Here is a 26880-nt window from a genome sequence, read left to right on the forward strand (position 1 = left end):
GATTTGTTCATTTCAAATACTACCTTCTTTAGACAGCATAGGAGATGAATATACACATGGACCTCACCAGATAGAATACACAGAAATCAAATTGACTACATCTGTGGAAAAAGACGATGGAAAAGCTCCATATCATCTGCCAGGGGAAGACTGTAGAACAGACCATCAATTACTCATATGCAAATTCGAACTGAAGCTGAAGAAAATGAAAACAAGTCCACAAGAGCCAAAATATGACCTTGAATATATCCCACCTAAATTTAGAAATCATCTGAAGAACAGATTCGATACATTAAACACTAAAAACCCAAAACCAGAAGAGTTGTGGGATGACATCAAGAACATTATAAATGAAGAAAGCAAAAAGTCATGAAAAGATCAAAATGGATGTCAGAAGACACTGAAACTTGCTCTCCAGCGTAGAGAAGCTAAAGCAAATGGAAGAAATGAGGAGATACAAGAGCTGAACAGACAATTTCAAAGGTCAGCTCAAGATGACAAAGTCAAATATTACAACAACAAAATGTGCAAAGATCTGGAGTCAAAAAGCCAAAAGGGAAGAACACACTCAGCATTTCTCTAGCTGGGGGAACTAAAGAAAAAAAATCAAGCCTCGACTTTCATTATTGAAGTATTCTCTGGGCACATTATCGAATGATGCTGAAAGCATCAAAAGAAGATGGAAGGAATACACACAGTCACTATACCAAAAGGAAATGGTTGATGTTCAACTGTTTCAAGAGGTAGCATATGATCAAGAGCCAATGACACTGAAGGAAGAAGGGGCATTGAGGAAATTGGCAAAGAACAAGGTACCGGGAATTGATGGAATACAAACTGAAAACTTTTAATAAAGTGAGGTGGCACTGAAGGCACTCATTTATGCCAAGAGATTTGGAAGACAACTATCTGGCCAACTGATCCGTATTTGTGCCTATTCCAAAGAGAGGTGACCCAATGGAATGCAGAAATCATAGGACATTATCTTTGATGTCCCTTGTAAGTAAAGTTTTACTAAAGGTAATACATAAACAGCTGCAAGCATACACTGACAGAAAACTTCCAGAGGTTCAAGCTGGGTTCAGAAGAGGAGGATATGGAACAACGGATATCATTGTTGATGTCCAATGGATCTTGCCTGAAAGCAGAGAATACCAGAAAGATGTTTACCTGTGTTTTATTGATGACGCAAAGGATTTCGATTGTGTGGATCATGACAAGCCATGGGTGACATTGCAAAGTATGAGTATTCTGGAACACTTGATTGTGCTCATTAGGACTCTGTACATGGACCAAGAGGCAGTTATTCAAACAGAACATAGAACACTGAATAGTTTAAAATTAAAAAAGGTGTATGACAGGGTTGTATTCTTTCACCATACTTATTCAACCTGTATGTTGAACAAATAATCTGAGAAGCTGCATTTTATGAAGAAAAATGTGGCATCAGAATTGGAGGGAGACTCAGTAACAACCTGCGACATGCAGATGATACAACCTTGCTTGCTGAAAGTGAAGAAGACTTAAAATACTTACTGATGAAGATCAAAGAACACAGCCTTCATTATGAGTTGCACCTCAATGTCAAAAAAACAAGAATCCTCACCACTGGACCAATAAACAGCATTCTTATCAACGGAGAAAAGATTGAAGTTGTCAAGGACGTCATTCTTCTTGGATTAACCATCAACACTCATGGAAGCAGCAGTCAAGAAATCAAATGACGCATTGCATTAGGCAAATCAGCTGTACAAGACCTTTTTTTTAAGTATTGAAGAGCAAAGATGTCAGCTTGAAGACTAAGGTGACCCAAGCCATGTATTTTCAATAACCTTATATGCATGCAAAAGCTGGACATGAATAAGGAAGACCATAGAAGAATTGATGCTCTTGAGTTATGGTGTTGGAGGAGAATACTGAAACAGATCTGTGTTGGAAGAAGTGCAGCCAGAGTGCTCCTTGGATGCCAGGATGACCAAATTTCATCTCTCATACTTTGGACATATTGTCAGGAGGGACCAGTCGCTGGAGGAGGACATCATGTTTCATAAGGTGGAGGGTCAGAGAAGAAGAGGAAGACCTCAGTGAGATGGACTGGCAAAGTGGCAGCATAAAGGGGCTCAAGTGTGGCAACAATTGTGAGGTTGACCCATGACTGGGCAGTGTTTAGTTGTGTTGTGCATAGGGTTGCTATGAGTCAGTACTGACTCGGTGGCACCTAACAACAGCATCATCTATGTAAGCATCCACATAAATACATATATACTTGTGAGGTATATGTAACGTTGTTATTGTTAAGCACCATCGAGTCAGTTCTGGCCAGAATGACCCTGTATAGGATTTCTGCAGAGCAACTGGTGAGTTATACATATTTCTATGTATGTAAGGAGTCCTGGTGTGGCACTGTGTTTTAATGAACTGGATTGCAAAGTTGGTCTGAACCTCAGGTCAGCCATTCAAGATCATCAGCCGCTCCTTGGAAATCCTATTCAGGGTTGTTATGGGTCAGAATCGACTTGATAGCACTTAACAATAACAACAAATATGTATATATAAATCTATATTCATAAAAAAGATAGCTAGAAAGGAGACAACAGATTGATGGAGCACTTTTGATGTTTATAACGTATATCAAAATGTGAGAATTAATTGTATAGATTTAATTTTTAAAAATAACAAATTTCTTTCTGTATTTTCTTCTTCTGTTTTAACAACAAATAATTAAGAAATCATGGAATTTAAAATAGTAAAGTTGCTATGAGAAATATTCATAGAATTTTTTTTTACCATTCAAAGCAATATAATCTTCTCATAATAGCTAAAATGATGAATTGTTGTTGTTAAGTGCTGTTAAGTCAGTTCTGACTCATAGTGACCCTGTATAGATTTCTGAGGCTATAAATCTTTGCTAAATCAGAAAGCCTCATCTTTCTCCCATGGAGCAGCTGGTGGGCTCAAACCACTGACTTTGTGATTAGTAGTCCAGTGATTTTCCTACAGTACTACTGTGCTCTCAAAATGATGAGTAAATTATCATTGTAATGAAACAAGGTGTACAATTTGTTGAACGTAAAACTGATGAGCTGCCCTGTAAACTTTCACTGAATTCACAAAAACTTTAAAAAAAAAAAAAAAAAAAAGGATGAATGAAGAGAGAAAACCAGAAGTAAAACAAGTAAAAATATGTTTGTTGAAAGATTTAAGTTTGAACTGTGATTGATAACTGCTAAATATTGAGAATGTTCTTTATTGTAATAACTATTTTAAATATTCTCACTAAAAATCCTTACAAAACTCATCAAATGTAATAGTGCAAATATTATCAATAAATTAACTGACCAGAAAGATGCTTTTTTAAGAAAAACATAAAATCAATTTATTATATTATGTGAAAAATAAGAAAAAATATATAATTCATATTACTTCAGGTATTTATGCCCATGAAAATTAACGCAACTAGTTAGCCTCCTCATCCAAGTGGCAATGACTAGAATTTTAGAGAAACATCCTAGGAAGAAACTAGCCAGCGACCTCTAAATTAGTACTGCAAGTCCACTAAATAGAAATCAGCCGCCCATTCTCCTAAGGATGTAAAGTTGTGAAGAACATTTTGTTCATCAATAGTAAACATACAAAACTTCTTCAATTAACATAAATACAGTTGGTTGGAAACTAAGATTAAAAGAGCAAAATTAAACAAATCAGCATATTAAAAATTTTTTAATTCTTGAATGTATTAACAATACAAGTGTCCTTTGCTTTCTGAATCTATCTGATTTCTGAAGTATTAAATAAAAAGTACTGTCTGAGCAGGAAAGGAGCTCCAGAAAGCAGGCTGAATTCAGTGCCAGGGAGAGGGGGCTGGCCCTGCCAGTTTCACTTACAAATTGTGTGACACTGAATCAGTCAGCATAATATCTCTGGATTCACGTTTTAGCCACTGAAAACAAGTAATATAGACAAACTAATTTTTAAAGTCCTATTCTAGTTGGATATTTTCTGAATCTGTAAGTCAAGAGAAAAACATTTTCTTTGCACCATTCCACAGCATACCTGAAAGATGAGCAGGAGGCGTACATGGAGGACACCATGTACCTGGGATGAATTTAGTGAAATTCTAACTAGACTAGTTTCCAAAACTGTTCAACTCTTGTTTATAATGAGCAGTCAACCCAAATATATATAAAAAATATGTATTTGCCTTTGTTGCATAACCCTGTACCTTTTTGGAATCATGCAAATGTAGAAAATGTGCACATATTTCTAATAAATGCATGATCAGCCCAGATGGGGATTCTTGCACAGAAGGAAAGAAATGGGCACAGTACAGTCCCTATGTAAGAGTGAAAGACTGGAGACTAAGAGATAATGTGCATACTGACAAACTGAAAAACCAGTAATAGAAACTAGAATTGTGATCACCCAAATGCAGAAAAGTTAAACAATTGATGGGCCAAATCATCCTGGTATAGAGCATTTCCCGTGAAGATATTCCATAAATAATTGTGAAGGAAGGAAGTTTACCTCTTCACGGTCCTTCAAGTGTTGAGATCATAAGTTTATAAAATACCTGTTTTTTATGGAAATCCTTGAGTGCTGTTTCATAGCCTTCTTCCAGTCGGCTGAAGGCAATTCCTACGTCTGTAGTCCACCATATTTGTGAGCTAGTTAGTGCAACTTGAGCTGGGAAATCAAAAATCCACAGTTCCCTAGGCTTTTCCTCGTAGGCTGCTATGGCTTCTGTGATAGAATGCCGCACTGTGTTCTGCATGGTCAGCTCGAGCTGCAGAAGCCACATCTCCACCTTTCAAAGCAAATTGACACATTACAGCATGGGCTTAACAAAAGAGGAGAGATCATTCATCTACTACTGCTTTGGGAATTGATTTTAAGTTCATATGCAAGGGCCCTAGTAGTACAGCAGTTAAGGACATGGCTGCTAACCAAAAGCTTAGTAGTTTGAGCAACTCAGTGGTTCCATGAGAAGAATGCCTGGAAATCTACCTCCATCAAGACTAGAGTATAGAAAACATGATGGGGTCATTCTACTCTGTCACATGGCATCATGGTTGAGTTAGAATCAACTTGATGGCATCTAACAACAACAAATAAACTAGAAGAGGGATAACTCAATGGTAGGAGCCGAAAAGTTGACTAAGTCTTTTTGTACATGAACCTGTCTTCATATTACTCATCTTATATTTCTTTCTAGGTGACTGATAACATTCCACACTTTAAAAAGAGGAATACTAACTATTTTTTTTATAATTTTTCTTCAAATTTGAAGATAAGGGGGAGGGAATTCTAGACCAAGATATTTCTAGCAATACCCAACATCTTGATAAAAACAAACATCAGAGCTCAATATAGAGATACAAGTAATATTCTAGAGCTTTAGGGATAATGGGCAATTAATTTCAATACACTGCTGCTGTTAAGTGCTGTTGAGTCGGTTCTGACCCATAGCGACCCTATATAGGGTTTTCATGGAGTATCTGGTGAGCTTGAACCACTGACCTTGTGGTTCAAACTGACTTTGCAGTCCAATACATTAATCTGCAGGACCACACCAGGACTCCATATGTGTGTGTGCGTGTATGTGTATATATATATATATATATATATACACACACATATACGTATACCTATATATACATAAGGAGCTCTGGTAGTATAGTGGTTACGAATCGGGCTGTGAACCACAAGGTCAGCAGTTCGAAACTACCAGCTGCTCTGCAGGAGAAAGATGATGCCTTCTGCTCCCGTAAAGATTTACAGCCTCGGAAACCCTGTTCAGGGTCCCAATGGGTTGGAACCGACTTGATGACATTTAACAACAACAACATGTATATATAAAATACAAATATGTAATACACATCTATATATGCATCTTTTGATAATTTCTATATCTTTTGATAATTTCTATATCTATATATATTTCTATATAGATAATATCTATATATATCTCTTTTGATAATTTCTAAATCCACCAAAACATTTTATCTAAAATCATATTTCTTAGTAGTAAGAAAAGTGTTTTCAACAAGTATCTTAATTATCTTCCCTACTGGCTCTCATCTTTTCACTTGTCAGAAATTAGACAGCAGGAGAGGATAAGAGATAGGGCAACTGCTGACTTGTGAAAATTAATCTTCTTTTTAAAATTCATTGCAAGTCTATTTTCTCCAACAAATACACTTCAGCTAGCTTTTTAAAGCTATTCAAATATGCTTTGTTTTATTTACCCATAGAGCTGTATATTTTCCTGCAGAATATTACATAACTGATCCACACACATACACACATAACAGTCTGGAAATAATTGACCACAGCAGTATAAAAACATGACTATAATAAATAAATTCCAAGCACCACATGATATATTGCAGGCACTCTATCTGATTTCTCTCCCTGAACATGGCAACTGCAACCCTGCACTTCTTCTCTTGAGAACTTGAGTTAATGAGCTGACATCCTTCCTCCCTGAAAGAAAAAACAAAGCACTGCACGACAATGGTGCCAGCACCTCTTAGTAAAAGCCTCTTGCTCTGAACTCACAGTTGTGCTTTGTTAACAAGCACGAGAGTTCAGGGCCCTGATTTAAGTTTAGTCCTGAACTCTATTTAGTCACGAATACAACTCTCACTCTCACCAGACCTCTCATCATTTGAGCATCTTTTGAGTTTTCAATATGATCACCTGTCCTCAAGAACTTTGCAGTCCATTTGGGAAAACCAAACACATGTCTAAGTTGACACATTAGATCATTTTCAGGTAATTATGCCACCAACTGCAATTTAACTCAGTGTGATTTCAGAACTAAGCTCTGATGATGACTTGGATCCCTCTTCTTGGTGTTTCATAACCTTCTGCACAGAGCATTGTCTATTAATGACCACAGTCCATGATCACTGATTATGAATATATCCATCCCAAGTACAGGGACTGTGTCTTATTCATTTATGGAGCCCCAAAGTCTACCTAACTTGGCACTGATGCACAATAGATACTCAACAAACATTTGAAGAATAAAATACAAATGGTCTAAATTAGAAGGATAAGCACTGGGCTGTAAAGTCAGTATGAACCACAATTTGGTAGTTCAAACCCACCAGCATCTCCTTGGAAACCCTATTCAGGGTTGCTGTGAGTCAGAATAGATTCAATGGCACTTAACAGCAACAACAATGCTCATTAAAGTGCAGAAAAAGAAAAGAAAAAAAAAACAAAAACAAAAAAAACACCTAAACTAAAAGCAAAACAAAACAAAGTAAATTAGAGGGTGAATGTGGTATATGCTCACTACTTGAGCATAAGTTGTTTATATAGAATAAATTAGAGCACTATAAAAACTTTCCATATCAAAGGTTCCTTCTGGTGACAACCACATCTGTCAATTGAACTAGTGTGCTCCAGGCATCACGCCAGTCAGCCAGCAATCTGCTGGGGTGGGAGCAGACAGCAACACACTTTTGTCAAGATAGTTTATGGTGACTTTTTCTAATCCTTGTAATAATATCCTAAAAAGCCCAAGAGATCAAAAAATATATTTTAATCAAAGTATTCCACCATCTGCTTCCCCTTCATTTGGCAGGATTTCTATGATACAATATTAAAAACCAACAGAGAGGAGTAAAGCAAACCCCAGCAAAAAGATTGCAATCACATTTCTGAAAGGCACACTTTAAGGAACCCCCTGCCCCAGCCCCAGAGGTTCTGTAACAGGCACTAATGCCTCAGTTAATCTCTGGATTAACCCAAGCTATACCTTCATAAAGAGATGAAATTACTCAAAACCATCCAGATATACCAAAAGCTCATTTATAAATCATCATGAGCCATGCTTGTGGGTGACTGTTAAGAAGAAATTTGAACTGTTTGACTGTGAGAAAAGAGATATGCTAACTTAACTGTCTCTGCACAGAATAGAGTATGTGACATCAGCTGAGAAGACCCCATCAACTTGATTTATGTGTACTCACTTTAACCACTCACTCTGGAATACTGAACCACAAAGCCCGTGTAAAGCATGCTTTATACCTGGAGGGTGCTTCATCCTGATCCTTTCCTGCACTCTCTCAGAGTGGGGGACAACAGAGCATGCTACGTAAATGGCTCAGCCACTGGGTTGCACTTGTTACTAATTCTGGGGTCCAGTCAATCAATCTGTGACAGTCCCTTCTGTCTAGTTCACCTTTTAGCATCTCTAAGACCTGTCTGGATGCCAAAGGCAAATGAACAGAAATGGGGAAACCTAACAGAGTAGCTTTCTGTCATACTGGATACAAGTAACCAGGAATCTTCGAGCACAAAGCTAAACAGAGCCTGACTTGTTATGAGATGAGTTGTTCTTGTTCAATTTTTAAAATACCCTGAAAGTATTCTTTGAAGACAGAAAACGTCACTGTCAAATCTTACATGGCCTATGCATGCACACTCCGCTTGAAATGGGACATACTCCTTTTCTTTGCTGTGCATTCCAATGGCTCTGTGGGCCGACACGTTCTGATGGTCTTCAAACTGAAGATTTGCAATGCTATCAAAGAGCTTGGCAAGGTGGCGCGTTACCTAAGGCACAATAATTAGAAAAGATAAAGGCATTTCTGACCGTAGATACATTCTGAGAATCTAGGAATGACCTGGTAATCTAGGGAGCCCTGGTGTGGTGCTGCAGGTTCATGTGCTGGTAGGAGAGGTCAGCAGTTCAAGCTCACCAGCTGTTCCTGGGAAACCCTATACAGGGTCACTATGGGTTGGAACCAACTTGACGGCACTTAACAACAGGGATGATGATATTTAAATTTATAAAATTTACTTTGTATGGTTATAGGGTTGTCTCTAAATGTATCCCCTCGAGATGAATCCCTTCTAAAATTCCAGAATTTGAAGTGGACTTGATAGAGAAGTGTTCCATCATTACTTCTCAGGTTGTGAATGCTTACCATGTAAAGCTATCTATTTTCTGCTTGATGACTGTAGGCTTGCCATATTTCTCCACATTATCATCCTGCTGAGAATTCTCTAATCAAGATTTTTTTTTAAAAAATTCAGGTTACATTATTAACCTGTGCAATAAAATAAGTCCCGGTTTGGTGCTGTAGGATAAGCACTGGACTGCTAGCCACAGGTTGGTGGTTCAAACCCACCAGCTGCTCTTTGGAAAAACTATACAGGGTCACTGAGAGTCAGCACAGCAGTTAGCAAGAACAATAAGAAGATCAGTTAAAAGGCCTGAAACAGCATTACAAATTAGACATAATTTCACTCTTTTGTTGGGTCTAGCATATAGTGACTTGTTTGATACTATGTGAGCCCCACTGCAACCCTATTGCATAAGAAAGGGAAAATATCAGTTTTCATTTATAAGGCAATTGAAGCTAGATCATTAGATGACTTTCTCCTAAACTGACATAATTAAAAGTGGCTGTTAGATTTTGCACCTGCAATTTCAGGCCATCTCTACAAATGAGGAATATCATTGCTGATGTCCGATGGATCTTGGCTGAAAACAGAGAATATTAGAAAGATGTTTACCTGTGCTTTATTGACTACACAAAGTCTTTCGATTGCGTGGATCATGACAAGCTATGGACAACATTGCAAAGTATGAGAACACTTGTGCTCATGAGGAATCTGTGCATGGACCAAGAGGCAGTTATTCAAACAGAACATGGGAACACTGAATGGTTTAAAATTTAAAAAGGTGTGCCACAGGGTTGTATTCTTTCACCATACTTATTCAACCTGTATACTGAGCAACTAATCCGAGAAGCTGGTTTATATGAAGAAAAACATGGCATCAGGATTGGAGGAAGACTCAGTAACAACCTGCGATATGCAGATGATACAACCCTGCTTGCTGAAAGTGAACAGGATTTAAAATATTTCCTGATGAAGATCAAAGAGCACAGCCTTCGGTATGGATTACATCTCAACGTAAAGAAAACAAAAATCTTCACCACTGGACCAATAAACAACATTCTTATCAACAGAGAAAAATTTGAAGTTGTCAAGGACTTCATTCTTCTTGTATCAACCATCAACACTCATGGAAGCAGCAGCCAAGAAATCAAATGACATATTGCATTAGGCAAATCAGCTGCACAAGACCTTTTTTAAAGTATTGAAGAGCAAAGAAGTCAGCTTGAAGACTAAGGTGCGCCTGACCCAAGCCATGGTATTTTCAATAACCTCATATGCATGCGAAAGCTGGACAGTGAATAAGGAAGACTATAGAAGAATTGATGCTTTTGAGTTATGGTGTTGGAGGAGAATATTGAAAGTGCCAGAGGCTGCCAAAAGAACCAACAGATCTGTGTTGGAAGAAGTGCAGCCAGAGTGCTCCTTGGAGGCCAGGATGACCAAACTTCGTCTCTCATACTTTAGACATAATATCAGAAGGGACCAATTGCTGGAGAAGAACATCATGTTTGGTAAGGTGGAGGGTCAGAGAAAAAGCAAGATTCCCAGCGAGATGGATTGGCAAAGCGGCAGCATCAACGGGCTCAAGCATGGCAACAATAGTGAGGTTTGGCCCAGGATCGGGCTGTGTTTTGTTCTGCTGTGCATAGGTCACTAAAGGTCAGTACCAACTCGATGGCACCAAACAACAACAACTACAATGTTCAAATTTTTCTGCCATTATAACATCTTGTATCCTAAATGTTGAATTTGTTAAAGGAAACCCCCAGTAAAAACGTAAAACTGAAATACAAAACATGAGCATCTACTCTGCAAGAGGCAGGTTTGGAGAATGAAGTCTGTTTGGCCTCTAAACTGGGTCTGAAATTACCCACAATTATCTAACCAGTCGTGGCAGCACCCACTAGGATATGCTTTGTCACCTATAAGCTTTGCCCTAAGAGTTGGCCAGGAGGAGAAGAGAAGATGTGCTTTCTGTAGGTAGACCCAACCAATAAGAAAAAGGAGGATGACCTTCAGCAAGCTAAGTCGATACATGCTTTGAGGTGGACTGAGTAAAGGCAGAGAGTAGCCCAGAGAAAGTATCTGCAGTTGGAAGAAGCAATCCCTTACCAAAACAGAACAAAAACTAGTTGTTGTCAACTAGATCTAACAACTCATGACAATCCTGTACGTATCAGATTAGAACAAGTCTTCATAGGATTTTCAATGACTGAGTTTTTTGGAAGTGAATCTCCAGGCCTTCTTTCCCTCCTCACACCTGGAGCAAATTAAAGCTGCTGAGAACCAGAAGCCTGTGTGTAGTACGTATTCCTTCTATTTCCAGGAGAGTGGCTCTGTCTCTGTTAACAGATTTTTCTTCAATTGCAGAGCAACTGGACTTGAAACTAAAGGGACAGCTGCTTCTAGAGCTGAGCTAATTTCTGGGGCAAGTAAATCAATGGCAGAAGCAATAGTAAGTAACCTGCCTGCATTTCCTTCAGAACAAGACCAATGTCAACATGAGTAAGGAACAACTTGAGGGTGATTTAATCTTGGAAGCTTTCAGCTTTCAGCTTTTTGCTGTATTTGCAGTTTTGTATTAAAATCACAGAAAGAACTCTTCTGAGTTTGAAACAGATAAGATTTTGAGGCTTTCAGTTTCTTTAAGCATAGACAGAATGGTAACAAACTGATCACCGCCTGGCTTTTCATATTCTCCTCCATCTCTGTACATTGCCCCAAAGACATTTATTGCAGGAAGTATCTCCAATAATCTAACAATTCACTGTCACAACTGAAGCAGCCAGGAAGAGCACAGATGTTGAATGGCTTCTACTGTGTAACAGGCCTAGATGATATCCAGATGAAAAGCTGCAATATGAATGAGACCTCAACATCATCCACCCTCACACATTATTGCTTTGGTGAGAACATAGTTTCAAAAGAACTTCTGGTTCTGTAATCAATCAGGGCCCAGGAGAGGTAAGTCTAGTGGCTTGCAGTTCTTAGACACTACTTGTTTGAAGTCAGATGTTCTCATATCTAGTCTTCTCTCGATTAAATGCTTCTGCCGAATTAACCTATTTTTAACTAATATGGAGCCCTGTTGCCCTCAAATTTGTTTCATTTCCAATTAGGTCTCTTTGTATTTGTTAACATGAAATTAAGCTTCCTTCATCCTAGCGATCTATTTGACAACTAAAAGGGCTACATACAAAACTAACATGTCATGTTGGTGGTGTTGTTAATTAATGTCTAGCCAATTTCTATTCACAACCAATTTCTCTGTGACAGACTAGAACTCATCCAGAGGGTTTCCAGGTTGTACTCTGTAAGAAAGCAAATTGCTAGAGCTTTCTCCTCCAGAGCCATGTTATGCTTTGAACTATCAACCCTTGGGTTAGCAGATGAATATGTAACTATTGCATCACCAGGGCATTTTAATGTCATAGAGTCCTCTTTCTTATTCTATTTAAGGAGCTCTGGTAGCGTAGTGGTTACGAATCGGGCTGCGAACCTTAAGGTCAGTGGTTCAAAACTACCAGCCGCTCTGTGGGAGAAAGATGAGGCTTTCTACTCCCGTAAGGATTTACACCCTCGGAAACCCTGTACAGGGTCGCTATGGGTCGGCTCCGACTCGAAGGCACTTAACAACAACAACAACAATTCTGTTATTATTCTGTTTCTTTCTCAAGGAATAGAATGGATTATAACTCTTTTCAAATTTTATAAAAGGTGAGCAACAAAAATGGAAATGCTGCTCCCTCAGTTTACAATAAATGAGCACATTTTAAAAATGACTATGCAAGCTAAACTCAGGTTAAATGTCTTAATAACCCGTGAGGAAAATGATGATTATGTTGTGACTTTCTGATTTTCTCCTCAAAACACTATAAACTTTCTTTTCATTTCTTAACTTTTTAATGTGAATTGAGTGAAGGTTTACAGAGCAAATCATAAGTCTGTAGTTGTTAAATGATGTTGAGTCAGCTCTAACTTACAGTGAGTGACCTGATACAGTTTCTGAAGCTGTAAATCTTCACAGGAACAGAAAGCCTCATCTCTCTTCCTTGGAGTAGCTGGTGGACATGAATCGCCGACCTTAGGGCTAGCAGTCCAGTACTTATCTTACAGAATCATAGCGCTCCCTTTTAAAAACATTTTATTCTGAATTGAGTGAAGGTTTACAGAGCAGATCATCAGTTTTATGCCCAACAAATCATACACTTCATTTCACCTCAGTGATTACAATCCCCTCAAGGTAACATCACTTATCCCACTGCCTCCCTGTGTTTCTTATTTCTATTCCTCCTTCTTTCCCAACCTTCTGAATTTTGTCCCTGGGTAAATACTGACCTTTTGACTTCGACTGGCTGACCATTCTATGGTGTGTAGACCTCATTAGTGTTCTTGTCCTCCCACATACCTATCTACTGCTTCGCTAAAGGGGGTGAGTTCAGTTCCAGATCTGAAGGGTGACCAGTTTTTATTTAACCAGTAAGCCTGGTCTTTTTAATGAGTATGAGTTTTATTCCACATTTCCTCTCACTCTATCCAGGACCTTTAGAAAAACATTCCTACTTTTGATTATAGAGGGAACTGATAAACATAGTAGTAAAATGAATATTTACTTAATTCACTAAAATTAATAACAGAAATATTCAGATGTATAGTGTTATATTTCTTTGCAGAAAATTTATCAAGAGTAGTTTGAACACTGCTTTCTTATCATGGTATAACTTTTGATATGGAGTAAACATCTGTTCTGTCTTAGAGAACTGTCATATGCCTTTTTTCTACTAACATGCTCAGCTGCTAACCCAAAGGCTGAACATTTGACACTGCCAGAGGAGCCTTGGAAGAAAGGCGTGGAGATCAACTTCTGACCATTCAATTGTTGAAAACCCTGTGGAGCAGTTTTTTTCTGACTCATATGAGGCCACCACCAGACAGAATTAATTTGACAAGAGTTATGTTTTGCTTTATATCTGGATCAGCTTCCAACATTTCATACTTTAAACTGGCCAGCTCAGGAACTATTTTTGAGTTTCTTTAATGTGAAAGTCTTTTGTCAATACTACTTTCTCTGGGACATTTTTATTTTTTCTACAATCACATCTCTCATCTATATCGATAATAGCACTTTCACTAAGCTCTTCTGGCTGAATGTCTTCTATAAACCCATCGGTTTTTTGTGTGTTTTATTCAAATTTCACTCCTAGCATTATCACTACTCACTTATTTGCTGTGCTTTTACCTTTGTTGGGCAATTTCCTGTTTCAATTGCCCATTTTTGTAAAATGTCATGTGGTTTTTACATCTCTTTTACTGAGAGATGAGGAAGCAACACAACTGCATGATTTATCGTCTATGTAAGAACGGAATAATGAATGTGCAGTGGCCAATCACTTACAGACATTGGAAGAAGTGATTAATTGGTTATTGATCATGATTCATACAGGTTATTTACATTGATGTTGTTGTTAAGTGCTGTCAAGTCAGATCCGAGTCATAGTAATCCTGTGAAGCATTTCTGAGGAGCAGCTGTGGGTCTGAACTACAGACCTTGTGGTTTGCAGCCTGGTGCTGATCTTACAGCACCACATCAGATTATTTACATAGTGATGTGTAATTTACACAACCACCTCACAGTTAATTGATACAACTACTCACAGTTACCATATCATGGTATTTCAAATTTGAACTGTGAGTAATTGTTTTTAGGCGATTGGTGTTATTTAACCAAACCTTGGTAACTAAAAGTCATTAATATTGAAATCATGCACCATAACAACTGCCTGTATAAGAATTTATATATATCTACCTGTGAATAAAGTAGAAAATATTCCTACATATAATTTGATAATTTAAAATACAAAACAATATAGTCATCAACTAACCTACCCCATGGACTATAGCTGCTATTTACACAGAAAACAAAGGGAAAAAAGATGAAATTACTGTGATCTATAATTACATTCTTGAACCTTGCCTCTTGCTTATATCTAATTTCATATTTGTCCATCTATCTCAACATGTTGCTACTGATGAACTGAGATACAATATACACAAAGGTCTAAAACCATGCCTGGCATGGGAAGAACCTTAGTATAATTCCCATGTATTCATTAATTCATTTGTTCATAATGGTGATAATGCTCACAATAGCAATGTATGTGAGAAAATAAGCAATGACTAAAATGTGGACAGTAAGCTCTTTTGTGGTTATCGTCCTCTAGAATAAGTTGGAAAAGGGCTCATCTTTTCTTGCACAAAAATTTGAGCCAATCTGTCAAAATGTTTCATTATATGAATGTGTCACAATTGGTGTATTCAGTCTGTATAACATTTTGGAGTCCTGGTGTGGCAGTGTAAGATAAGCAATGGGCTGCTAACCACAAGGTTAGTGGATCAAACCCACCAGTCACTTCTCAGAAACTGTACAGAGGGTAGTTTTGAGTCAGCCCCAACTCCATGGCACTTAATAACAATAGGTTTAATACCAGTCCATATAAAACTTCACTGCTTTCACAGAAAGGAAAAAAAAAGAACATATCAAGATCTGCCTTAAGTACAGCACTGTCTGTGATAAGATAATATCCATATGCCTACAAGGAAGACCTGTTAACACCACTATTATTCAAATTTATGCACCAACCACTAAACCCTGTGATGATGAAACAGAAGAACTGTACCAACTTCTTCAGTCTAAAATTGATCAAATGTGCAAACAAAATGTATTGATAATTATTGGTGATTGGAATGCAAAGGTTAGAAACAAAGAGGAAGGATCAGTAATTGGAAAATATGGCCTTAGTGAAAGAAATAATGCTGGAGATTGCATGACAGAATTTTAAAAGACCAATGACTTCTTTATTACAAATGACTTTTTTAAAACAATATACAAGATACACATAAACTTCACCAGATGGAAAGTACAGAAATCAAATTGATTACGTCTGTGGAAAGAGATGGTGGAAAAGCTCTGTATCATCAACCAAAACAAAGCCAGGGGCAGACTATGGGAAAAACCATCGATTGCTCATCTACAACCCTGAAGTGGAAGAAAATTAAAACAAGTCCGTGAGAGCAAAAATATGATCTTGAACATATCCCACCTGAATTTAGAGATCACCTCAAGAACAGATTTGACGTACTAGACACTAAACAATGAAGACCAGAAGAGTTATGGTATGACATTAAGAACATCATACAGGAACAAAGCAAAAGGTCATTAAGACTATAAGAAAGAAGCAAAAGACCAAAACAGATGTCAGAAGAAACTTGCTCTCAAGCATATAGATGCTAAAGCAAACGGAAGAAATAGGAAAGTAAAAGAGCTAAATAGAAAATTTCAAAGAGCAGCTTGAGAAGACAAAGTCAAATATTATAACAAAATTCACAATGACCTGGAGTCAGAAAACCAACAGGGAAGAACATGTTCAGCATTTCTCAAGCTGAGAGAACTGAAGAAAAAATTCAAGCCTTGACTTACAATGTTGAATGATGCAATGGGCAAAATACTGAATGATGCAGATAGCATAAAAAAAAAAAGATGAAAGGAATACACTGTACCAAAAGGAAAAATGGTTGGTGTTCAACCATTTCAAGAGGTAGCATACAATCAAGAACCAATGGTACAGAAAGAAGTCCAAGGTGCACTGAAGGCATTGGCAAAGAACAAGGCTCCAGGAATTGATGGAATGCAAATTGAAATCCTTCAACAAATGGACAAAGTACTGGAGGCACACACTAATCTATGCCAAGAAATCTGGAAGACAACACCCTGGCAAATGACTGGAAGAGATTATTTGGACCCATTCTAAAGAGACGTAGAGGTGACCCAGTGGAATGTGGAAGTCACCGGACAATATCATTAATATCTCATACAAGCAAATTTTTGCTAAAGATAATCCAAAAATGGCTGCAAATGTACATTGATAGAGTACTACCAGAGGTTCAAGCCAGATTCAGATGAGGACATGGAATGAGGGATACCACTGCTTAGGTCAGATTGATCTGGCTGAAAGTAGAGAATACCAAAAAGATGTTATCTGTGCTTTATTGACTCTGCAAAGGCTTTTGATTGTGTGGATCATGACAATCTATGGACAGCACTGTAGAGAATGAGTATTCCAGAACACTTCATTGTGTTCATGAAGAACCTGTACATAGACCAAGAATCAGTCATTCACACAGAACAAAGGAAGACTGAATGATTTAAAATTAGAAAAGGTGTGTGTCAGGGTTGTACTCTATCACCATATTTATTCAATCTGTACACTGAGCAAATAATCTGAGAAGTTGGGTCATATGAAGAAGAACATGGCATCAGGATTGAGGGAAGACTCATTAACTTACTATATGTAGATGTTACAACCTTGCTTGCTGAAACTGAAGAGGACTTAAAATACTTACTGATGAAGATCAAAGACCACAGCCTTTGGTATGGGTTGCACCTCAATGTAAAAAAGACAAAAAGTCTTACCACTGGATCAATAAATAACATCCATATAAATGGAGAAAAGATTGAAGTTGCCAAAGACTTCATTTTGTTTAGATCAACCAACTCATGGAAGCAGCACTCAAGAAATTAAATGACATATTGCATTAGGCAAATCTGCTGTACAAGACCTCTCTAAAATGTTGACAAGTAAAGCAGGCCATTTGAGGACTAAAGTGTGACTGACTCAAGCCATAGTATTTTTAATAACATCACATGCATGTAAAAGTTGGACAGTGAATATGGAAGACCATAGAAGAATTGATACAGTTGAGTTATAGTGTTGGAGGAGAATATTAATTCACCATGGACTGCCAAAAGAACAAAGTAATTTGTGTTGGAAAAAGTACAGACAGAATGCTCACTGGAAGCCAGGATAGCCATATTTGTTTCTCATACTTCGGACATCTTGTCAGGAGGGCCCACTCCCTGGAGAAGGATATCATGTTTGGTAAGCTGGAGGGTTGGAGAAAAAGAGGAAGATCCCCAGTGAGATGGATTGCTACAGTGGCAGCAGCAATGGGCTCAACTGTAGCAACGATTGTGAGGTTGGCCCAGGACTGGGCAGTGTTTCATTCTGTTGGACATAGGATCTCTATGAGTCAGTACCATCTCGATGATACCTAACAACAACAACAAGGAACTCACACTAATTACACATAACCACTGCACCATACCAATTAACCATTCAAGTATACCTTTAAAGTTATATTTCTATGGTATCTATTGGAATCCTGGTGTAGTACTGTAGGATAAACATTGAACTGCTAACTACCAGGTTGGTGGTTCAAACCCACCAGCCACTCTTTGGAAATTCTGAACAGGGACACTATGAGTTGGAATTGACTAGACAGCATACAACAATAATATGATATTCTTTAGACAGCTTAAGAGATGAATATACACATGGACCTCACCAGATGGAATACATAGAAATCAAATTGACTACATCTGCAGAAAAAGACAATGGAAAAGCTCCATATCATCAGTGAAAACAAGGCCAGGGGCAGACTGTGGAACAGACCACCAATTACTCATATGCAATTCAAACTGAAGCTGAAGAAAACGAAAACAAGTCCACGAGAGCCAAAATATGATCTTGAATGTGTCCCACCTGAAATTAGGAATCATCTGAAGAACAGATTTGATACATTAAACACTAAAGACCAAAGACCAGAAGAGTTGTGGGATGACATTATAATCAAGAACATTATACATGAAGAAAGCAAAAAGTCATTAAGAAGACAAGAAAGAAGGAAAAGTTCAAAATGGATGTCAGAAGAGACACTGAAACTTGCTCTCCAGTGAAGAGATGCTAAAGCAAATGGAAGAAATGAAGAGGTAAAAGAGCTGAACAGAAAATTTCAAAGGTCAGCCCAAGAAGATAAAGCCAAATCTACAACAAAATGTGCAAAGATCTGGAGTCAGAAAAACAAAAAGGAAGAACACGCTCAGCATTTCTCAAGCTGGGGGAACTGAAATAAAATTTCAAGGCTTGACTTTCGTTATTGAAGGATTCTCTGGGCAAATTATTGAATGATGCAGAAAGCATCAAGAGAAGATGGAAGGAATACACAGAGTCACTGTGCCAAAAGGTAATGGTTAATGTTCAACCATTTCAAGAGGTAGCATATGATCAAGAACCAATGATACTGAAGGAGGAAGTCTCAGGTGCATTGAAGGAATTGGCAAAGAACAAGGCACCAAGGATTGATGGAATAAAAATTGAAATCTTTCAAGAAAGTGAGGCGGCACAGGAGGCACTCACTCATCTCTGCCAAGAAATTTCAAAGACAACTATCTGGCCGACTGATTGGAAGAGATCCATATTTGTGCCCATTCCAAAGAGAGGTGACCCAATGGAATGTGGAAATCATCGGACATTCTCTTTGATATGCCATGTGAGTAAAATTTTACTAAAGGTATTACAGAAATGGCTACAATCATACATTGACAGAACTTCCAGAGGTTCAAGCCAGATTCTAAGAGGCCGTGGAACGAGGGATATCATTACTGATGTCTGATGGATCTTGGCTGAAATCAGAGAATATCAGAAAGATGTTTACCTGCACTTTTTTGACTATAACAACAATATAGCATGCACTATATTGGAACCCTGGTGTGGCAATGTGGGTTAATACGCTAGACTGGAAAGTCAGTTTGAACTGCAAGGTTGGTGGTTCAAGCTCACCAGATGCTCCTTGGAAACCTTATCCAGGGTCCCTATTGGTTGGAACTGGCTTGAAGTCACTTAAAAACAACATATTGTTTTGAACACTGAAGTTAAGCAGCACCCCACAGTACAGTTGTTAACTTAATCCATGTCCAGTAATCCTTGTCATTGGGAGGTCAGTGTGAAAGTTGGGAGAAAAAATTTTTATATAAACTTGACCTTAAGCAAGCATACCTAGAAGCTAATAATCACTGAAGACGTACTAAAGAGATGCATTTCCTCACTGTGGTATTCCAACTTCAGTACCTCAAACTGGAATCATCCTTTTGCAGAATGGAGGTTGTGGTGGTATCAGACCTCCCTGGCTGATATTTTCAGGCTGATCAAATTCCACAATTAACTGCTGAATCTCTTATGTTGTCCAACACTCTTAATTTGAGTGTGAGTGGGGCCTGAAGTATTCAGCTCATTCACAAGTTGTCAACAAGAGTTATCTGCCCTCAAAGGGTGTCTTTTATGGGGAAATTGCATTATGGTTCCACAAGCTGCAGTTGTCATGTTCTCCTTGTCACACTACAGGGAGCACATTCAGGAATGTCAGCACAAAAGGCATAGACCAAAAAGCTGAGTCTGGTGGTCTGAAACTGACTCTCATATTGAAAAGGTATAGCAGGGCGAGACTCTTCAGCATAATTGCCCAGAGCATTAACTCTCCTATTGTTGTTGTTGTTGTTATGTGTCATCAAGTCGGTTCCGACCCATAGCGACCCTGTATAGGGTTTCCAAGGGTGTAAATCTTTACGGCAGTAGAAAGCCTCATCTTTCTCCAGCTGAGCCGCTGGTAGTTTCGAACCGCTGACCTTAAGGTTCGCAGCCCGATTTGTATAACTCTCCTATAGTAACCCATTATCATCCAGGCCAGTCTGACTCACAGAGATCCTGCAGGACAGAGGAGAACTGCCTGATAGAGTTCCCAAGCTGAAAATCTTTGAGGACGTATACTGCACATCTTTCTCCTGCGGAGCCACTGGAGGGTTCGAACTGCCGACCTTTTGATTAGCCGCTAAGCATGTAACTGCTTCATCACCAGGGATCCTTCTTCCATAGTAAGCAACTGAGACTTCAGAATGCACGCTGACTCTGTAGAACCATTCCAGGGAAAGAAGTGGTCTTCCAGGGAATAGTAATCAAGACAACTGCATCTCATGGGGACCCCATGTGTGTCAGAATGGAAGTGGGATACAAGGGCTTTCAAGGGCGGAGTTTTCAGAAGTGAATCACCAGGCCTTTCCTCTGAGTGCCTGTGGATGGTTTTTGGTTAGTAGCTGAACATGTTAATGATTTGCACTACCCAGGTATTCATTGTGGCTCAATTTGTCACCAACCATCCAACCAAATCAATCAATCAAAACAACTGCCATCAAGTCAGTTCTGACTCATGGCAACCTGTGTGTGTGGGCAGAACTGTTCTCCATGGAGTTTTCAATGGCTGATTTGTCTCATTCTTTTGAGGCACCCTGTGGACTTAACAAAACTTTCAGTTAGGAGCTGACTACATTAACTGTTTGCAGGAACCCACAGTTTATTCTTCCTGTTGCTAAGTGCCATTGAGTCATATAGGATTTCCATGGAGTGGCTGGTGAGTTTGAACTGCTGACCTTGTAGTTAGGAAGCCAGTGCTTATCCTACAGCACCATACCAGGACTCCCAAGTTATTCTTGTTGTTGTTAAGTCCTGTCAAGTTGGACTTGGCTCATAGTGACCCTGTAGAGGGTTTCCAAGAAGCAGTTGGTGAGTTTGAACTGCTGACCTTGACGTTCAACCCACGTTTGGGTTCAGAACTTATCCTTCAACAGGACTCCAAATTATTCTTAGTTATTTCTAATTCTCCTGTTCCAACAAGTTCCTTCTGGGGATTATTCGTGTCACAAAGAAAGCCAATTATGGTTTTTCTGATAATGGATCATAAGTAATAGTGTGATACTTTATATCAATTTGAATAGAAATAAAATGTGATCACACGGACTTAGAAATGGATCCAACAATTGCATTATGAAAAATTTTAATTAGTACAATAAAAAGATAATTAAATCATTTAAAAATAGTTTGAAATAAGAATCTCCTCAAATTATCAAAATATATACATCTATTCCTCACTTATCAACTATTTTATTATACAACATTACCCAGGCAAGAGCTGGAAACTGTAGTGTTGACTCTGCCTTAAATATCCCAGTGAATGTGGGGGGCCTGGGTTCTTCCCCCCTACGGACTTATACATGTGTTCTACAAGAGAACGAGTATATCTGTGCCAGCTGAGCTGGTGAGATCAAGTCACTGCTGACTGGAGTTAGGAAAAAAATCACTAAGAGGAGAGGGGTCAACAACTGACAGTTACATTCACACTCCTCTCTCCAAGGTCAATGGATAGAAAGGAGGAGAACAGATTCCATGTCGCCCTCCCAAATCCAAGTTTATTATGTGAAATCCTGTCCTTGACAAGGGTGTGAGATTAGAATTTTTAACTATGTAGAGTTCGGTTGTTTATGTTGTTATTAAGAAAAAGGGACCAAGAAGTTATAATGCCTTGCCAATATGAGATAAAGAGATCCATTTCCTCAGTGTGAAGAAATTCAACAGGGCACATTTATACTTAACAATTGCAGAAAAACAAAACGATTTTAGGTTTATGCTCATTGGAATTAATACTGTTCAATAAACCAGCGACACAGTGTTTATTGTATTGTAAGAACATAATTAAAAGAAAAAAAAATATTAGCATAGTTACAGGTTTAGACAGACATCATTTACGTGTCATTTACAAGCCAAGGTACCAAGGAACATCAGTGGCTACAAACAAGGAAGAGTCTGGCATGGCTAAGCCCCTAAATTTCATCCTAAACTTTGAGAAAGTAAATTTCTGTTCCTTAAAGGCACCCACACTTGTGTTACATTTTACAGCAGCACTCAATAGCGAATATAGTGTTCTTTGAATTTATACTTTGTCTCCAACGTGAGTTCTCAAACTACAAATGATAATTTCTGCCTTATTTTTCTTTAAATATTGTCATGGAGCTCAACAAGCAGGTTGTGCATTACTTTTGTGTAAGTAGAAGAAAATTTGACAGTTAGAACAAGAATGAGTCTGTCAGCACTGAAGGCTTATTAATTAAGTCCAACTTATTAATTATGAAGATTGCTCTGGAATTGAAGAAGTAAGAAAGAAATAAATACAGGTATACCTCAAAGATAGTATGTGTTCAGTTCCAGACCACCACGATAAAGCAAATATCAAAATAAAGTGAGTCTGTCACACGAATGTTTTGCTTAAAATGCATTTAAATGTTATGTTTACTGTACTCCAAGTCTATTATATGGACAATCACATTATGAAAAAGTTTAAAATATTGCAAGAATTACTAAAAATGTGACACAGAAGCATGATGTGAGCTTATGCTGTTAAAAAATGGCACCGATGGGCTTACTCGATGCACGGTTGCCATCAACCTTTCATTTGTAAATAAAAAAAAGCATTATCTATGAAGTGCAATGAAATGAGGTAAGCCTGCAGGTAACAAGCTATGATCTCATTCTAGCATGTGACCCATTCTCCATTTAGAAAGCTGCTAGCCAAGCCAATCATGCTCCAAACCCTAGTTCAGGAACTCCAGGGATTCAGGAACAAGTTGACTTCTTTCCAGAGACAAGTCTTGCGTTTTACACATTTCCTGAGCAGTGCAAATGGCTAACTCACTCAGCTGCTAACAGAAAGGTTGGCTGTTGAAGCCCACCCAGAGGTACCACAGAAGAAAGATCTGGCAATCTACTTCTGAAAAATCAGTCATGGAAACCCTGTGATTGCACAGTTCTACTCTGACACACACGGCAGTGCCATGAGTCATAGTCCACCAGATGGCTACTGTGTTTTTTCCTGGTTTCTTAACGGTACTTTAGACAACTACTCTTTGTCCTCCCTCTGACAGTTTCTGACACCCTCCTTCCCCACCTTTAGTTGCAATAAGGATTTTATCTGCAGATGTTCTCATTCCTGGCATGTGTGGCTGACTAGGTAGCATTTGACATGATAGAAAAAAATGTGACATTCCTTAGCCAACATAGTATAATACGAGATTTTCAAAAGAAACATTACCTGTTTAGGCTGAGCTCCCTTTGAGAGAATGTCAAGTAAGTCGGCAGAAGAGATGAAGTAGAATCGAGGAAAAGCTATCCGCTTGGTTTCCAGGTATTCGGCAAGAGCTTTTTCACAAAGAGAAAGCCTATACAAACAAAACATCTTTTTAAGCACATCGAGCCCATTCAGTCATTAAAAATACAACAAAATACAACCCAGATTCTTCTTTCTGCCCATGTAGCACAGCAGTCTGACTATTGACACAGGCCACCCTCTTCTCTTTGATGCCACCATTTCCTTGTGAGTGATGTACAAACCCTGCCAGGAGTAGGACACACACACACATAGACACACCCCACTGGTTGAGACTAAACAGATATCAAATGTAGGTTTATGGCATCCATCAATTTTTTTTAATGTCACTCCAGACCAGGACTTGAAAAGACTGGTTTGGCATACTGCCCAATTGGAGCACAGACAGTATAGTAAGATGCAGCTGGTTAGAGGCCTTCTTTTCCTCACAGAACCTCTACAAAACACAAGTGGCTTCAACCCTCTCAGGTATTCAGAAAAGCCATAGCTCTAAAATCATTTCCACGTCACACATTCTTAGCAGAGCAGAGATGGCCCTGGAGCAGAGCCACCAAGTCCCCAAAGATCACTGACAGAAACAGTTAACTTCTGGAGAAATCCATCCTTTGCAAATTATGGCCCATTTTGACTTTGGGAAAAAAGTTCTGACTTTAAAATCATTTTGCTTAAGCAATATATATTTTTATCTAAAAGTTTATCCCATTTCATATTAAAAACTTATCATAATTTCACACAAACTTCTCCATTTAGAAGCTGATCTGCCAGTTTTCCATTAAAAAATATTCTTAGGACAACTGACTGTTGGTAACTTATTTGTGAAAATTATTTTCCACATGGGCCTTAGGGTATGGATTTTTAAAAATGTTAAAATAGATTCTAAGGACAATTTCTAATATAATTATATTCCACACAGATTAAAGGACTTAAAATAATTGTGTATAGTCCCAGTATCTGACATAAAGTAGACTCTAGATTTTAAAAATGTTAAAACAGACTCTAAGGACAATTTCTAATATAATTATACTCCACACAGATTAAAGGACTTAAAATAATTGCGTACAGTCCCAGTATCTGACTTAAAGTAGATGTTCAATCAATACTTTCAGGTTGAATTAGGGAAAAAAAATCAATCATGCTAATTCTCCTGTTAATAAGATAGTCTAACTTACATATCACTCATTGTAGTCTTTTTGAAAAACCAAGAATATTTGGGATTAGTTACATTCACTCACAATAGAGGAGCACAGTGGCTCTATAGGATAAGCACTGGACCACAAACTACAAGGTTGGTGGTTCGAGTCCACCAGCCACTTACTCCTCCTGAGTCTAAATGGATTCAAAGGCACTTAAAACAACAACTCATAATAATACATGCATCACCTAATAGGAGGGTAAGTTAAAAAGTATTGTTTGTTATTAAGGGTCTAGGTCATTCACACATGGATTTAAAAGAAAACAACAAACATGTATAAACATGTCTCTGAGGGTAGTGGATGGCTGCTGAAAATTTGTCAATATTAAACTTGTCTTAGTCTTGTTAGGTAGCCTTCACACAAAGTTTCAGTCAAAACAGTAGCAATAGAGGGGGATCTGCTGAGCCAGTTAAATTTAGGGCAGAGAAGTCAGCTCAGAAGGTTATGATGATTGTTTTGGTAAACTCCAAAGAAGTAATCTTGATAGGTTTTTTTCCAAGGACACAGGATGATCACAGGGCTTATTATGAAGAAGTTTTAAGAAAACTGAAAACTGCATTGGTGAGAAAAAGACCAGGAAAACTGTGTCGAGAAATTTTTTCCATCACAACAATGCACCTGCTCATTCTATGAGGGTAGCAAGAGGCGAATTTCACTGGGAAGCCTTTTCTCATCCAAACTATATCCCTGATCTTGCCCATTCAGACTTCTTTTTGTTCCCCAAGTTCAAGAACATTTAAAAGAAACACAATTTGAGTCCTTTGAGGATGAACAAATTGCCATTTTGACGTGGTGCTAATCAAAGAGTACAGAATTCTTCGGGGGAAGGGTTAGAGAGATGGAAACACTGGTTTCAGAAATGCACAGACCTAGATGGAAGATATAGAGAAAAACAATAACTTCACGGTTTTATTTTTTGAGTGTGATATTTTTGCTCAAATATGGTTTTATAGCAATGCTATTTTACTCCCACTCATATGTGCAAAGCAATTAAGCTATTCTAAATAGAATGGTAAAGAAAGTTTACATTTAAACTTGATGTTAAATATTATTAGATTCTTCAAAGAATTCTCATAAGATTGCAACAGATTGATCATTTAATAGCTTTATTCTTACCTATACTGCAAATCTTTAAGTTTCTCATAGAGATTGGGTCTGCATGTTGCTTCTAAAACATTTTTTATTTTAGCTGCATTAAACATTAACTCCTGTATGAAAGAACAACATGGAACAGTCAATATTAGAAATTACTTCTCTAAATATTGTGCCCATTTAAAAGATTAAAAATTCAAGAACAATGAAGAAGCAATGCTAAGATTTCTAAGGACCTCTCACTCCACATCTGTTCACATTTGCTTTTTAACTTTCAGATAAAGATCAAAACTATCAAAACATGTGATATTATTTTAGCAATATAAATTCTAAGGACATTACCCTCCCTCCAGGTCTACACAGAGTTGTCTTCATCTAACTCCCTCCCCAAAATAAGAGGGAGGTGGGGCCAGGCAGGTGGGAGAGGAAGGGAAGGAGACAGAGGGAAAAAGAAGGGCCAGAATATTAAATGGTACATTCATGTATAAAAATGACATCATGTAAACATTCTCTCCTCACAGTTAAACATTAGAATTCCTCCAGGAGCTCTGCTTTAGACTGTTGTTTTTAAGTTCTTTGGAGTCAGTTTAATTCTCAATTTTACATATATATAATATAGTTGTTTTGTTGTTAAGTGCCATCAAGTTGGCTCCAAGCCATAGCAACCCTGTATAGGGTTTCCAAAGAGCAGCTAGTGAGCTTGCACCACTGACCTTGCAGTTCAAATGCTTTGCAGTCTGGCGCATTAATCCACAGAACCACACCAGGACATACATACATACATACATAC

The 26880-nt window shown here is 38.1% G+C and overlaps 1 protein-coding gene across 1 annotated transcript in view; it reads right to left on the reverse strand.

The window, feature by feature from the left end:
• The window catches only part of DNAH11 (dynein, axonemal, heavy chain 11), a 436577-nt gene that overhangs the window by 315575 nt on the left and 94122 nt on the right, over nucleotides 1-26880 (reverse strand). The window contains 4 exon segments of the mRNA XM_006832223.1: nucleotides 4571-4804; nucleotides 8419-8568; nucleotides 23731-23857; nucleotides 26115-26206. Coding sequence (XP_006832286.1) covers nucleotides 4571-4804; nucleotides 8419-8568; nucleotides 23731-23857; nucleotides 26115-26206 — 603 coding nt within the window.

This window comes from Chrysochloris asiatica, unplaced genomic scaffold (genome assembly GCF_000296735.1).
Source record: "Chrysochloris asiatica unplaced genomic scaffold, ChrAsi1.0 scaffold00006, whole genome shotgun sequence".
Taxonomy (NCBI): domain Eukaryota; kingdom Metazoa; phylum Chordata; class Mammalia; order Afrosoricida; family Chrysochloridae; genus Chrysochloris; species Chrysochloris asiatica.